Raw genomic sequence first — 18,171 nt, forward strand, 5'->3', positions numbered from 1 at the left:
TGTGTGTGTGTTATGAATATGGTGTGTGTGTGTGTGTTATGAATATGGTGTGTGTGTGTGTGTGTTATGAATATGGTGTGTGTGTGTGTGTGTGTGTTATGAATATGGTGTGTGTGTGTGTGTGTGTGTTATGAATATGGTGTGTGTGTGTGTGTGTGTTATGAATATGGTGTGTGTGTGTGTGTGTGTGTTATGAATATGGTGTGTGTGTGTGTGTGTGTTATGAATATGGTGTGTGTGTGTGTGTGTGTTATGAATATGGTGTGTGTGTGTGTGTGTTATGAATATGGTGTGTGTGTGTGTGTGTGTGTTATGAATATGGTGTGTGTGTGTGTCTGTTATGAATATGGTGTGTGTGTGTGTGTGTGTTATGAATATGGTGTGTGTGTGTGTGTGTTATGAATATGGTGTGTGTGTGTGTGTGTGTTATGAATATGGTGTGTGTGTGTGTGTGTTATGAATATGGTGTGTGTGTGTGTGTGTTATGAATATGGTGTGTGTGTGTGTGTTATGAATATGGTGTGTGTGTGTGTGTGTTATGTATATGGTGTGTGTGTGTGTGTGTTATGTATATGGTGTGTGTGTGTGTGTGTGTTATGTATATGGTGTGTGTGTGTGTGTGTGTTATGTATATGGTGTGTGTGTGTGTGTGTGTGTGTGTTATGTATATGGTGTGTGTGTGTGTGTGTGTGTGTTATGAATATGGTGTGTGTGTGTGTGTTATGAATATGGTGTTATGAATATGGTGTGTGTGTGTGTGTGTGTGTTATGAATATGGTGTGTGTGTGTGTGTGTGTTATGAATATGGTGTGTGTGTGTGTGTGTGTTATGAATATGGTGTGTGTGTGTGTGTGTGTTATGAATATGGTGTGTGTGTGTGTGTGTTATGAATATGGTGTGTGTGTGTGTGTGTGTATATGGTGTGTGTGTGTTATGTATATGGTGTGTGTGTGTGTTATGAATATGGTGTGTGTGTGTTATGAATATGGTGTGTGTGTGTGTGTGTGTGTGTTATGAATATGGTGTGTGTGTGTGTGTGTGTGTTATGAATATGGTGTGTGTGTGTGTTATGAATATGGTGTGTGTGTGTGTGTGTGTTATGAATATGGTGTGTGTGTGTGTTATGAATATGGTGTGTGTGTGTGTGTGTTATGAATATGGTGTGTGTGTGTGTGTGTGTGTGTGTTATGAATATGGTGTGTGTGTGTGTGTTATGAATATGGTGTGTGTGTGTGTGTGTGTGTGTTATGAATATGGTGTGTGTGTGTGTGTGTGTGTGTTATGAATATGGTGTGTGTGTGTGTGTGTGTGTTATGAATATGGTGTGTGTGTGTGTGTGTGTTATGAATATGGTGTGTGTGTGTGTGTGTGTTATGAATATGGTGTGTGTGTGTGTGTGTTATGAATATGGTGTGTGTGTGTGTGTGTGTGTTATGAATATGGTGTGTGTGTGTGTGTTATGAATATGGTGTGTGTGTGTGTGTGTGTTATGAATATGGTGTGTGTGTGTGTGTGTGTGTTATGAATATGGTGTGTGTGTGTGTGTGTGTGTTATGAATATGGTGTGTGTGTGTGTGTGTGTTATGAATATGGTGTGTGTGTGTGTGTGTGTTATGAATATGGTGTGTGTGTGTGTGTGTGTTATGAATATGGTGTGTGTGTGTGTGTGTGTTATGAATATGGTGTGTGTGTGTGTGTTATGAATATAGTGTGTGTGTTATGAATATGGTGTGTGTGTGTGTTATGAATATAGTGTGTGTGTGTTATGAATATGGTGTGTGTGTGTGTGTGTTATGAATATGGTGTGTGTGTGTGTGTGTGTGTTATGAATATGGTGTGTGTGTGTGTGTGTTATGAATATGGTGTGTGTGTGTGTGTGTGTTATGTTTATTGAAGGTGTGTGTGTGTGTGTTATGAATGTGGTGTGTGTGTGTGTGTGTGTTAAGAATATGGTGTGTGTGTGTGTGTGTGTTATGAATATGGTGTGTGTGTGTGTTATGAATATAGTGTGTGTGTTATGAATATGGTGTGTGTGTGTTATGAATATGGTGTGTGTGTGTGTTATGAATATGGTGTGTGTGTGTGTGTTATGAATATAGTGTGTGTGTTATGAATATGGTGTGTGTGTGTGTGTGTGTGTTATGAATATGGTGTGTGTGTGTGTGTGTGTGTTATGAATATGGTGTGTGTGTGTGTGTGTGTGTGTTATGAATATGGTGTGTGTGTGTGTGTTATGAATATGGTGTGTGTGTGTGTGTGTGTGTTATGAATATGGTGTGTGTGTGTGATGAATATGGTGTGTGTGTGTGTTATGAATATGGTGTGTGTGTGTGTGTTATGAATATGGTGTGTGTGTGTGTTATGAATATGGTGTGTGTGTGTGTGTGTGTGTGTTATGAATATGGTGTGTGTGTGTGTTATGAATATGGTGTGTGTGTGTGTGTGTGTGTTATGAATATGGTGTGTGTGTGTGTTATGAATATGGTGTGTGTGTGTGTGTGTTATGAATATGGTGTGTGTGTGTGTGTGTTATGAATATGGTGTGTGTGTGTGTGTGTGTGTGTGTGTTATGAATATGGTGTGTGTGTGTGTGTGTGTGTGTGTGTTATGAATATGGTGTGTGTGTGTGTTATGAATATGGTGTGTGTGTGTTATGAATATGGTGTGTGTGTGTGTGTGTGTTATGAATATGGTGTGTGTGTGTGTGTTATGAATATGAATATGGTGTGTGTGTGTGTGTGTGTTATGAATATGGTGTGTGTGTGTGTGTGTGTGTTATGAATATGGTGTGTGTGTGTGTGTGTTATGAATATGGTGTGTGTGTGTGTGTGTGTTATGAATATGGTGTGTGTGTGTGTGTGTTATGAATATGGTGTGTGTGTGTGTGTGTTATGAATATGGTGTGTGTGTGTGTGTGTTATGAATATGGTGTGTGTGTGTGTTATGAATATAGTGTGTGTGTTATGAATATAGTGTGTGTGTTATGAATATGGTGTGTGTGTTATGAATATGGTGTGTGTGTGTTATGAATATGGTGTGTGTGTGTGTTATGAATATGGTGTGTGTGTGTGTGTTATGAATATGGTGTGTGTGTGTGTGTGTGTTATGAATATGGTGTGTGTGTGTGTGTGTGTTATGAATATGGTGTGTGTGTGTGTGTTATGAATATGGTGTGTGTGTTATGAATATGGTGTGTGTGTGTGTTATGAATATGGTGTGTGTGTGTGTGTGTGTGTTATGAATATGGTGTGTGTGTGTGTGTTATGAATATGGTGTGTGTGTGTGTTATGAATATGGTGTGTGTGTGTGTGTGTTATGAATATGGTGTGTGTGTGTGTGTGTGTGTGTGTGTGTGTGTGTGTGTGTGTGTGTGTGTGTGTGTTATGAATATGGTGTGTGTGTGTGTGTGTGTTATGAATATGGTGTGTGTGTGTTATGAATATGGTGTGTGTGTGTGTGTGTGTGTTATGAATATGGTGTGTGTGTGTTATGAATATGGTGTGTGTGTTATGAATATGGTGTGTGTGTGTTATGAATATGGTGTGTGTGTTATGAATATGGTGTGTGTGTTATGAATATGGTGTGTGTGTGTTATGAATATGGTGTGTGTGTTATGAATATGGTGTGTGTGATGAATATGGTGTGTGTGATATGAATATTGTGTGTGTGATGAATATGGTGTGTGTGTGTGTTATGAATATTGTGTGTGTGTGTGTTATGAATATGGTGTGTGTGTGTTATGAATATGGTGTGTGTGTGTTATGAATATTGTGTGTGTGTGTTATGAATATTGTGTGTGTGTGTGATATGAATATGGTGTGTGTGTGTTATGAATATGGTGTGTGTGTGTGTTATGAATATGGTGTGTGTGTGTGTTATGAATATTGTGTGTGTGTGTTATGAATATGGTGTGTGTGTGTGTTATGAATATGGTGTGTGTGTGTGTTATGAATATTGTGTGTGTGTGTTATGAATATGGTGTGTGTGTGTGATATGAATATGGTGTGTGTGTGTGATGAATATGGTGTGTGTGTGTTATGAATATTGTGTGTGTGATATGAATATGGTGTGTGTGTGTGTGTGTGATGAATATGGTGTGTGTGTGTGTGTGATGAATATGGTGTGTGTGTGTGTGATGAATATGGTGTGTGTGTTTTCACTTAATATTGTTAAGTTTACTGTAATGTAATATTTGCTCTGTAGTAAGCTATAATTTAATCACTACACAATCTGCCTCATTTCCTGATTATCAGGAAATCTCTGAGTGAATCTGTGTCTGTGTGTGTGTGTGTGTGTCTTATTTTATATTATAAAACAGAGTGAAAGCGGTTTCAGAAAAGCCTGATAACAGAATCGATTATCGATGTGACATCACATCAAGCGTTGTGACATCATCACATCAACCCAGATGTTCCAGATGTTCCTCAGAGCTGCAGTGTTTCTGTGGATGAATCAGCACATCACCAAGATACAGAAATAACCAGAGTCAGTCAGACTCACACACACACACTTTATACCGGCTAAAAATCTGCTCAGCCTACTTCCTGTCACCACTTCCTGTTCCAAACCGCCTCTATTCCAGATTCACACCTTTTCATTTATAGCTCACTGATGTCATTTTTTCCCCCCTCCTTTTTTTTTTTTTTTACACAGAAACACACAACCTGACCTTTATCAATAAGAGCTGGTGTGTTGGAGTGGCAGGGGGCGGGGCCAAAAGAGATGATGCAAAAGAGATGTAATGACATCAGTGTGTGTGTGTGTGTGTGTGTGTGTGTGTGTGTGTGTGTGTGTGTGTGTGTGTATACAGCTCTGGAAAAGCTGCCCAATCTCCACACATGCAGATCGGGGTTATTCCTCCAAATACTGATCTCTTAATGTTATTTATCCAAAGCATTAACACAATCTGATTACAGATTTACATTTTGTTTCATTTGAGTTATTAAAGCTCTGTAATACTGCATGATCTTGGGTTATTTTGATGTGTTGTCATTTCCTTTAAATATACACTCTAAATAACAATAATTATATTTGGAATTTAGGAGAAATATTGACAGCAGTTCACAAAAAATCAAACAAAAAACTCTTCATCTCACCAATACATGAACCTGGAAGAAAAAAAACAGAAGAAACTCATTATTTTGCTTATTTTTTTTCCAGAGCTGTATGTGTGTGTGTGTGTGTTCAATAAAATGAATTCTATTTGTTTTTAGTCTTCATCCTGCAGTCGTGTCAGAGAGAGAGAGAGAAAGAGAGAAAGAAAGAAAGAAAGAAAGAGAGAAAGAAAGAAAGAGAGAAAGAAAAAAAGAAAGAAAGAGAGAAAGAAAGAAAGAAAGAGAGAAAGAGAGAAAGAAAGAAAGAAAGAAAGAAAGAAAGAAAGAAAGAAAGAAAGAAAGAAAGAAAGAAAGAAAGAAAAGAGATTTTCAGGCAGTTTGGAGTGGAACAGCACTCTGAATGTTAGTGGAGTGAAGTGATTAAAGTGAGCCTGACTCCACCTCCAGCTCCACCTCCAGGGGCATGTGGAGGTGTTTAAACGTTGGAGGAGAATGAACAGCGGGGTATTTTAAGCAGCGGATGCACTCTTGACCTCTGACCTCTGCCCTGTGTGATTTTAAATGCCGTGTCCGATTCCAAACCTTTTTAAAACGCGGTTTGTTCTGGAGACTCGATGTGTTGCTCCTTTGAGGCTGGAGCTCCGGCGTGAGCCGTGTGAAGGCCATTCAGCCTGGAGAACATTCAGCTCTGTCCTGACCAACACTGAGGCTTTTTCTCCTGAAGAGCTACAGGGACGCTTTTCATGAGAATCACTCGAGTCAGTCAGGTTAGCGAACGAGGGAACGAGGGAGAGACGGAGGTGTGGAGACGCCATAATCATGATGGATAACAGACTGACCTTCACTCTCACAGTCACGGAGCGAGAGACCGAATGGTCTGTTCCTGAACAAGTGTCAAAGAACGTGTGTTTATTCACCGAGGACAAAACAAGGACCAAAAAATAAAAAATGTCAAGGTCGTAATGTGAAAGTTACAAACCTACACACACACACACACACACAAAGTCCTTCTGTAACATCACACCACCAGGAGCAGCAACAAATGCAGACTAGGGCAAAAAATAAAAAAGTTCTATAAATGTGTGTATTTGTTTTCCAAATATTAAAAAGGAAACAGCCAAGGGTGCCAATACTTTTGCGTGTGAAATACTGCTGAAGAAACATTCACAGTTTACTCAACACTGAGTCTGAGTACAAACATGAGCAATACTCTCCCCCACAACCGAGGGTGCCAATACTTTCTCTCTTGTCTGAAAACACTGAGAAGAAGGAAACTCACACATCACACACCTCACACACCTCACACACTAACTCACACATCACACACCTCACACACTAACTCACACATCACACACCTCACACACTAACTCACACATCACACACCTCACACACTAACTCACACATCACACACCTCACACTCCTCACACACTAACTCACACATCACACACCTCACACACTAACTCACACATCACACACCTCACACTCCTCACACACTAACTCACACCTCACACACTAACTCACACCTCACACACTAACTCACACATCACACACCTCACACACTAACTCACACATCACACTCCTCACACACTAACTCACACACTAACTCACACCTCACACACTAACTCGCACCTCACACACTAACTCGCACCTCACACACTAACTCACACACTAACTCACACCTCACACACTAACTCACACATCACACTCCTCACACACTAACTCGCACCTCACACTCTAACTCGCACCTCACACTCTAACTCGCACCTCACACTCTAACTCGCACCTCACACTCTAACTCGCACCTCACACTCTAACTCGCACCTCACACTCTAACTGACACCTCACACACTAACTCACACATCACACTCCTCACACACTAACTCACACATCACACTCCTCACACACTAACTCACACATCACACACCTCACACTCCTCACACACTAACTCACACATCACACACCTCACACACTAACTCACACATCACACTCCTCACACTCTAACTGACACATCACACACCTCACACTCTAACTGACATCACACACCTCACACTAACTCACACCTCACACTAACTCACACACCTCACACTAACTCACACCTCACACTAACTCACACCTCACACATCACACACCTCACACTAACTCACACCTCACACTCTAACTCACACATCACACACCTCACACACTAACTCATACATCACACTCCTCACACACTATCACACACCTCACACACTAACTCATACATCACACACCTCACACACTAACTCACACATCACACACCTCACACACTAACTCATACATCACACTCCTCACACACTATCACACACCTCACACACTAACTCATACATCACACACCTCACACACTAACTCACACATCACACACCTCACACACTAACTCATACATCACACACCTCACACTCTAACTCACACATCACACACCTCACACTAACTCACACCTCACACTCTAACTGACATCACACACCTCACACTCTAACTGACACCTCACACTCTAACTGACACCTCACACTCTAACTGACACCTCACACACTAACTCACACATCACACTCCTCACACACTAACTCACACCTCACACACCTCACACACTAACTCACACATCACACACCTCACACACTAACTCACACATCACACTCCTCACACACTAACTCACACCTCACACACTAACTCACACCTCACACACTAACTCACACCTCACACACTAACTCACACCTCACACACCTCACACACTAACTCACACCTCACACACCTCACACACTAACTCACACATCACACACCTCACACACTAACTCACACATCACACTCCTCACACACTAACTCACACCTCACACACTAACTCGCACCTCACACTAACTCGCACCTCACACTAACTCGCACCTCACACTCTAACTCGCACCTCACACACTAACTCGCACCTCACACACTAACTCGCACCTCACACACTAACTCGCACCTCACACACTAACTCCTCACTCACACACTAACTCACACCTCTCACACTAACTCACACTCTCACACTAACTCGCACCTCTCACACTAACTCGCACCTCACACTAACTCGCACCTCACACTAACTCGCACCTCACACTAACTCGCACCTCACACTAACTCGCACCTCACTCTAACTCGCACCTCACTCTAACTCGCACCTCACACTCTAACTCGCACCTCACACTCTAACTGACACCTCACACTCTGACACCTCACACACTAACTCACACATCACACTCCTCACACACTAACTCACACATCACACTCCTCACACACTAACTCACACCTCACACACTAACTCGCACCTCACACACTAACTCGCACCTCACACACTAACTCGCACCTCACACACTAACTCGCACCTCACACACTAACTCGCACCTCACACACTAACTCGCACCTCTCACACTAACTCGCACCTCTCACACTAACTCGCACCTCTCACACTAACTCGCACCTCACACTAACTCGCACCTCACACTAACTCGCACCTCACACTAACTCGCACCTCACACTCTAACTCGCACCTCACACTCTAACTCACACCTCACACTCTAACTCACACCTCACACTCTAACTCACACATCACACACCTCACACTCTAACTCACACATCACACACCTCACACTCTAACTCACACCTCACACACTAACTCACACATCACACTCCTCACACACTAACTCACACCTCACACACTAACTCACACCTCACACTCCTCACACACTAACTCGCACCTCACACTAACTCGCACCTCACACTAACTCGCACCTCACACTCTAACTCGCACCTCACACTCTAACTCGCACCTCACACTCTAACTCGCACCTCACACTCTAACTCGCACCTCACACTCTAACTCGCACCTCACACTCTAACTCGCACCTCACACTCTAACTCGCACCTCACACTCTAACTCGCACCTCACACTCTAACTCGCACCTCACACTCTAACTCGCACCTCACACTCCTCACAGACTAACTCATACATCACACACCTCACACACTAACATCACACACCTCACACACTAACTCATACATCACACACCTCACACACTAACTCATACATCACACACCTCACACTCTAACTGACACATCACACACCTCACACTAACTCACACCTCACACTCTAACTGACACATCACACACCTCACACTCTAACTCATACATCACACACCTCACACATCACACACCTCACACTAACTCACACCTCACACTAACTCACACATCACACACCTCACACTAACTCACACCTCACACTCTAACTCACACATCACACACCTCACACACTAACTCATACATCACACTCCTCACACACTAACATCACACACCTCACACACTAACTCACACATCACACACCTCACACACTAACTCATACATCACACTCCTCACACACTAACTCACACATCACACTCCTCACACACTAACTCATACATCACACACCTCACACACTAACTCACACATCACACACACTAACTCATACATCACACTCCTCACACACTAACTCACACCTCACACTCCTCACACTAACTCACACATCACACTAACTCACACATCACACACCTCACACTAACTCACACCTCACACTCTAACTGACATCACACACCTCACACTCTAACTGACACCTCACACACTAACTCACACATCACACTCCTCACACACTAACTCACACCTCACACACTAACTCACACATCACACTCCTCACACACTAACTCATACATCACACTCCTCACACACTAACTCACACATCACACTCCTCACACACTAACTCATACATCACACACCTCACACACTAACTCACACATCACACACACTAACTCATACATCACACTCCTCACACACTAACTCACACATCACACTCCTCACACACTAACTCACACCTCACACACTAACTCACACATCACACTCCTCACACACTAACTCACACCTCACACACTAACTCACACATCACACTCCTCACACACTAACTCACACATCACATTCCTCACACACTAACTCACTCCTCACACACTAACTCACACCTCACACACTAACTCACATCACACTCCTCACACTCTAACTGACATCACACACCTCACACTCTAACTCGCACCTCACACTCCTCACAGACTAACTCACACATCACACACCTCACACACTAACATCACACACCTCACACACTAACATCACACACCTCACACACTAACTCATACATCACACACCTCACACTAACTCACACCTCACACACCTCACACACTAACATCACACACCTCACACACTAACATCACACACCTCACACACTAACTCACACATCACACACCTCACACACTAACATCACACACCTCACACACTAACATCACACACCTCACACACTATCACACACCTCACACACTAACTCATACATCACACACCTCACACTAACTCACACCTCACACTCTAACTGACACATCACACACCTCACACACTAACTCACACATCACACACCTCACACACTAACTCATACATCACACTCCTCACACATCACACACCTCACACTAACTCACACCTCACACACATCACACGCCTCACACTCTAACTCACGCCTCACACTCTAACTCACGCCTCACACTCTAACTCACGCCTCACACTCTAACTCACGCCTCACACTCTGACTGACACATCACACACCTCACACACTAACTCACACATCACACACCTCACACACTAACATCACACACCTCACACACTAACATCACACACCTCACACACTAACATCACACACCTCACACACTAACATCACACACCTCACACACTAACATCACACACCTCACACACTAACTCATACATCACACACCTCACACACTAACTCGCTCTAACTCACGCCTCACGCTCTAACTCACGCCTCACGCTCTAACTCACGCCTCACGCTCTAACTCACGCCTCACGCTCTGACTGACACATCACACACCTCACACTCTGACACCTCACACACTAACTCACACATCACACTCCTCACACACTAACTCACACCTCACACACTAACTCACACATCACACTCCTCACACACTAACTCACACCTCACACACTAACTCATACATCACACACCTCACACACTAACTCGCTCTAACTCACGCCTCACGCTCTAACTCACGCCTCACGCTCTAACTCACGCCTCACGCTCTAACTCACACCTCACGCTCTAACTGACACATCACACACCTCACACTCTAACTCACACCTCACACTAACTGACATCACACACCTCACACTAACTGACATCACACACCTCACACTAACTGACATCACACACCTCACACTAACTGACATCACACACCTCACACTAACTGACATCACACACCTCACACTAACTGACATCACACACCTCACACTAACTGACATCACACACCTCACACTAACTCATACATCTCACACCTCACACACATCACACTAACTCACACTCTGACTGACACATCACACACCTCACACTCTGACTGACACATCACACACCTCACACTCTGACTGACACATCACACACCTCACACTCTGACTGACACATCACACACCTCACACTCTGACTGACACATCACACACCTCACACTCTGACTGACACATCACACACCTCACACTCTGACTGACACATCACACACCTCACACTCTGACTGACACATCACACACCTCACACTCTGACTGACACATCACACACCTCACACTCTGACTGACACATCACACACCTCACACTCTGACTGACACATCACACACCTCACACTCTGACTGACACATCACACACCTCACACTCTGACTGACACATCACACACCTCACACTCTGACTGACACATCACACACCTCACACTCTGACTGACACATCACACACCTCACACTCTGACTGACACATCACACACCTCACACCTCACACTCTGACACATCACACACCTCACACTCTAACTCATACATCACACACCTCATACATCACACACCTCACACTAACTCACACCTCACACTCTGACACCTCACACACCTCACACTCTGACACCTCACACACCTCACACTAACTCACACCTCACACTCTAACTGACACATCACACACCTCACACTCTAACTGACACATCACACACCTCACACTCTAACTCATACATCACACACCTCACACATCACACACCTCACACTAACTGACACCTCACACTCTAACTGACACCTCACACGCCTCACGCTCTAACTCACGCCTCACGCTCTAACTCACGCCTCACGCTCTAACTCACGCCTCACGCTCTAACTCACGCCTCACACACCTCACACTCTAACTGACATCACACACCTCACACTCTAACTGACACATCACACTAACTCACACCTCACACTCTAACTGACACATCACACTAACTCACACCTCACACTAACTGACATCACACACCTCACACTAACTGACATCACACACTTCACACTAACTCATACATCTCACACCTCACACACATCACACTAACTCACACCTCACACTCTGACTGACACATCACACACCTCACACTCTGACTGACACATCACACACCTCACACTCTGACTGACACATCACACACCTCACACTCTGACTGACACATCACACTCTGACACATCACACACCTCACACTCTGACTGACACATCACACTCTGACACATCACACACCTCACACTCTGACTGACACATCACACACCTCACACTCTGACTGACATCACACTCTGACACATCACACACCTCACACTCTGACTGACACATCACACACCTCACACTCTGACTGACACATCACACACCTCACACTCTGACTGACACATCACACACCTCACACTCTGACTGACATCACACACCTCACACTCTGACTGACACATCACACACCTCACACTCTGACTGACACATCACACACCCCACACTCTGACTGACACATCACACACCTCACACCTCACACTCTAACTGACACATCACACACCTCACACTCTGACTGACACATCACACACCTCACACTCTGACTGACACATCACACACCCCACACTCTGACTGACACATCACACACCTCACACCTCACACTCTAACTGACACATCACACACCTCACACTAACTCACACCTCACACTCTAACTGACACATCACACACCTCACACTCTAACTCATACATCACACACCTCACACACCTCACACTCTAACTCATACATCACACACTAACTCATACATCTCACACCTCACACACATCACACTAACTCACACATCACACACTAACTCGCACCTCACACCACATTCAAAAAGGTGACAATACTTAGAAAAGTGAGAGTGCAGATGGGACTAATGTACTGATCACGCTACACACTCACACAACCACAGTCAAGGGTGCCAATACTTTCTGCTCTAGAAGAAAAAAAATGTAAAGAAAGAAAGAAAGCAGAGAAAGAAAGAAACCTCACAATACTGCAATTGCAATACTAAAGAAGGTGCCAATACTTTTACTCTATAGCGTTTCCTCCATAGATAACCACCTGATAAAAGTATTGGCACCCCAGTATCGAGGACAGCATAGTCACCCAAACCCCCAAGGGTGCCAATACTTTTACTCCATAGCATTTCCTCCATAGATCAAAAGTATTTACACCCCAGTTTGATTGAAGACAGGACAGTCACCCAAATCCAGAGGGTGCCAATACTTATAAAATATATAAAAGTATAAAAATACTTATAAAAGTATTCTATAGTATAAAAGTACTCTACTATAGTATTTCCTCCATAGATTAAAAGTATTGGCACCCCAGTTTGTATTGAGGACAGGACCTACTCCAGCACAGTCGCCCAAACCCCTGAGGATTCAGAAATACTCCAGCACAGTCGCCCAAACCCCCGAGGATTCAGAAATACTCCAGCACAGTCGCCCAAACCCCCGAGGATTCAGAAATACTCCAGCACAGTCGCCCAAACCCCCGAGGATTCAGAAATACTCCAGCACAGTCGCCCAAACCCCCGAGGATTCAGAAATACTCCAGCACAGTCGCCCAAACCCCCGAGGATTCAGAAATACTCCAGCACAGTCGCCCAAACCCCCGAGGATTCAGAAATACTCCAGCACAGTCGCCCAAACCCCCGAGGATTCAGAAATACTCCAGCACAGTCGCCCAAACCCCCGAGGACTCAGAAATACTCCAGCACAGTCGCCCAAACCCCCGAGGACTCAGAAATACTCCAGCACAGCCCAAACCCCTGAGGATGTCAAACTTAACTTTCACACTTTCAAAAAGAAAAAAGAAAAATAGAAAATGTTTGCGTTTGTAAAATTTTCCGGGTGTTTTTGGGAAAGTGAAATCCATTGTATCCGCATCACACCTTCCATGACCGAGTCACGGATAGAGTGAGTCACCTCGAGAGACAAATAATCAGCAGCAGGGACGACAATCTGGATGTCTGGAGAGATTCTCATGAAAACCATCACACTCTCACTCTCTCTCACACACACAAAACAGCTATGTGTCTTCAATGTTCTACAATCACACTTTAACCACAAACCACAGCTTGAGTCGCTTTGTAACAGCAACCTGCATCTTGACCGCTGCACTTTTTATTTCTTCTCCAAAAAACATTATGACTATGTTGTGCAAAAGTATTCACACCCAAACTCTGATAGTGTATTAGAACTAGCACATTAACGTAAACCTGTGATATGTAGCCGCTCTGATGTTAGAAAATTAATCAAGACATTCTGACCAATAAGAATGCAACATTCTGGAGTGCTGTGGGGGGGCGGGGGGTGATCGTTTTGGATCTGTTTAAGGATTTCAGTTGTACAAATACAAACACACCAATCGAAAAGGCTGAGGTTTGTGAAAGATTGTGTGTGTGTGTGTGTGTGTGTGTGTGTGTGTGTGTGTGTGTGTGTGTGTAAAAATGAGGGCCTCGGAGGCATAAACACTGAGAAAAGCACATGATTTTTGCCTGGAAACGTTCAGCTGTTTCTAATAAAATCCTGTAATTCCAGATGATACGGACGTGTGATTAGCAAGACGCCGAGAACTAAACCAACAACTTCTGATGCATAAGAAGATTAAAAGTGGCTCGATTTTGATTCGTCGTTGCAAATATTAATAGACAAGTGACAAGCTGCTCGAGCACCACCGATGCCAGTTGTGGGTGTGGCCTGTTCTGCTTTTTTTTTTTCCTATATGTATATTAAAGTTTCCTACGCGAACACAGATTAATCAACACGCTAATCAGCGTCAGAGACATGAGATCTGATGTAACGTCTATCGATACTGATTTTGTCTCAGATCACCAAAAGTCAATTTTTGTGAAACTCTGACACAGAACAGACTTCTGCTCATCAAAACCCGCGAGCTAAAACTCAACTTCTAGCTAAAAGAAAATGAACACATCGTTACTTTTATTAATCTTTTTCCATTCCTTTTTTAGAGAAAATGTAATATTTATCATGTAAAAATATCATGCTAAATGAGATGTGGTGCATATCATATTACATCACATTGCCCCACCCCTAACTGCATTATGTTTTCGCACTCGCGGTTGTTCTTGGATCAGATTAGCAAATCGACTTTATGTAACCGTACTTAAAAGTCTAAAAAACACGCCTCAGCTTTATATATTTCTTTCTTTACACGCCGTTAAACGTGTTTAATGAGCAGAGTTAAGAGGCCTTTATCTGTCACATATACATTACTGCACAGTGAAATTCTTCCTTCACATACCCCATCCTTAGGGGTTGGGGTCAGAGCGCAGGGTCAGTCTGGAGCAGGGTGGGGTTAGGGCCTTGCTTAAGGGCCCCAACAGTGGCAGCTTGGCAGTGCTGGGGGCTTGAACCCCGATCTTCTGGTCAACGACCCGGAGCCTTAACCAGTTGAGCAACCACCGCCTCAGAAGATGAAACCAGGCCCATGAGTTCCACGAGATCCATCGGACCGCGGGATCGGACTGAGCATCGGAACAAAATTTGTGTAGAATTGACAATTTTATTTTGAATGTCGTTGAAATTGCACGTACATAAAAAGTGACGTGAATGGAGTGTATAAATGTCCAGATCGGACTTTGTCTAAATCCCATTCTCTTCGTTTTTTGGTGCTTCATATACATTCTTAAACGGTGATATTAATTAAGCAAAAAAAAAAAAAAGCAGCAATTTGTTTCAGTTCTATTGACTTTTTTTTGCTGTAATTCATGTTATTTGTGTTTAAAATTCTGAATAAATGTTCATCATCTGAGAGAAAGTTCTAGCAAACACAAAAATCAGATAAATATCCTAGAAATCTGAATGTTTATGTTCCTCAGAAACGAGAACAGTTTCAGGAACTTTACATACGATCTCCTCGGACCTCATCACGCCGCACCGTCACTCAGGAAGTCGCAGAGTTTAGCTGATTATTTAGCGTGTGATGTTTCCTGTCTGTCTGATGGAATTCAGTGGGGAGATTTTGGACGTGATTATGAGCCAGTGGTTCAGCTACAGAAACAAAAACCCCTTCACTAATCCTTCAACAACAATGCTAACAAGCAACCTGGTGTGTTAGCAACATTAGCAACTCTGTGATGTACGAAAAATAAATAGATAAAAATACAATAAAAGCAGGGGAATGGAACTGCTGGAGCTGCACTACATCATGACTTCAGGCTGACCCCCTGGAAGGAGTTTTGCCCCCTCACCTCAGAGAGCTTCATCACTACTGTGTCATGCTAAAAGAGTTAATGCATCATGTCTCGGATCATCCAGATAATCTGCGACTGCAAACTTGTCCTACAAAGTTATATAACAACAAAATCTCTGAAAAGTGTGACAGAATTGATAATGATCTCACTATGAGAGTGTACAGCCCATGATTCTTAAAAAAAAAAAAGAAAGAAAAGAAATTACCATTTAAAAAAAGGTCTATAAATATTTTAGAAATATTCTATGTTGAAATTGTGTCCAAGTTTTTGTTTTTGCAATTAGAAAAAAATCATTTAAAGATAACTCAGAAACTCAGCAAAACAATTTTGATCATGTAAAATAATCAGTCTGAACAGGGCTTTAAGACTGTGACTAGGGTACATGTTGCCACCCCGGAGTGTGCTCCTGCCACCCCATAGGAAGTCAGATTGCCCTACCTGAGGAAATATGCTTGAAGGTTCTAAATCGTGCGACATGCAAAAGGAAAGTTTGATATGTAAAGCTTACATAAATCTTGCCACCCCGTGGAGGGATTCTACCACCCCATAGAATGTTACATCACTCAAAACTATAATGTAGAGCTAAAGGTCTTGGGTTCAGTGGCAAAACACTTAACATTTTGGATGCATATTGCCTCCAATATGCTCCAATATAGTTCAAGAGATTTTCTCATTTCTTATCATAAGACAGTTAAGATACGTTACCACCCCGAAGCCACCCCGAAGAAAGTCATAACACCCTTCCATACGATGCAGCTCTCAAGTTTCTAAAAGTGCTAAAGAAAATATTAGTGTGTAGTACATAGAATCAGATGTTGCCACCCCTCCGACTGCTCCTGCCACCCCATATGTACAGGTTTTGCCACCCCACATGTAAATCCCGCGTCCTGGAAACTTTACCTGCTGTAAACCAAGCAGTCCATGTGGTTGATCTCCTGGTCGGATCGGTGTCGGCGGTAATCCTCCCAAAGGTCTTTGATAGCGGTAACGGATAAGATGAAGAGCACGGGCGCGAGCGCGAGCACGGGCTGGAACGCGTTGACGACCGGCACAAAGTTGAGCAGCGCGATGAAGACGAAGTACACGTTGGCGAAGCGGTGGAACTGCTCGAAGAGGTTCTTGGGGATGAAGGAGAGCACGGTGTACTTGGTGGTCTTGATCTTGTTGTTGGCGTACAGCCGGTTCGGGTTCTCCGCCGCTTTGGCGTGGTGATCGTACAAAACGTTCGCGTGCACCGTCCTGGTCTTGCTTTCCTTTTTACTTTTCCGCTTCTTGCGCTTCTTCACGCCCGCTCCGGGTTCTTCATTCTCGCGCGCCATGGCTTTTCCAAACTTTTTTCTCTCTTTCTTTCTCTCTCTCTTTTTGTCTTCTAAGTAATCATGCCTTGCCTTCTCCCAGCTTTGACATTCCTCCCGGATTCCTTCATCTTCATCTTCCCATTTTCAGCGCTTCCATGGTCGCGAGACTTTTTCCTCTTTCTCTCCCGACTTAAAGTTTTATTGTTGCA

At 43.5% G+C, this 18,171-nt stretch overlaps 1 protein-coding gene across 2 annotated transcripts in view; it reads right to left on the minus strand.

The window, feature by feature from the left end:
- atp10a (ATPase phospholipid transporting 10A) overlaps positions 1-18,171 on the minus strand; it is an 86,190-nt gene that overhangs the window by 67,847 nt on the left and 172 nt on the right. For both annotated transcript variants that reach the window (XM_058403192.1, XM_058403193.1), the window contains exon 1: positions 17,565-18,171. This exon is cut by the window's right edge. In XM_058403192.1, coding sequence (XP_058259175.1) covers positions 17,565-17,983 — 419 coding nt within the window. In that variant the 5' untranslated portion in view covers positions 17,984-18,171. The remainder of the gene's footprint in view (positions 1-17,564) is intronic.

This window comes from Hemibagrus wyckioides, linkage group LG11 (genome assembly GCF_019097595.1).
Source record: "Hemibagrus wyckioides isolate EC202008001 linkage group LG11, SWU_Hwy_1.0, whole genome shotgun sequence".
NCBI classification, from domain to species: domain Eukaryota; kingdom Metazoa; phylum Chordata; class Actinopteri; order Siluriformes; family Bagridae; genus Hemibagrus; species Hemibagrus wyckioides.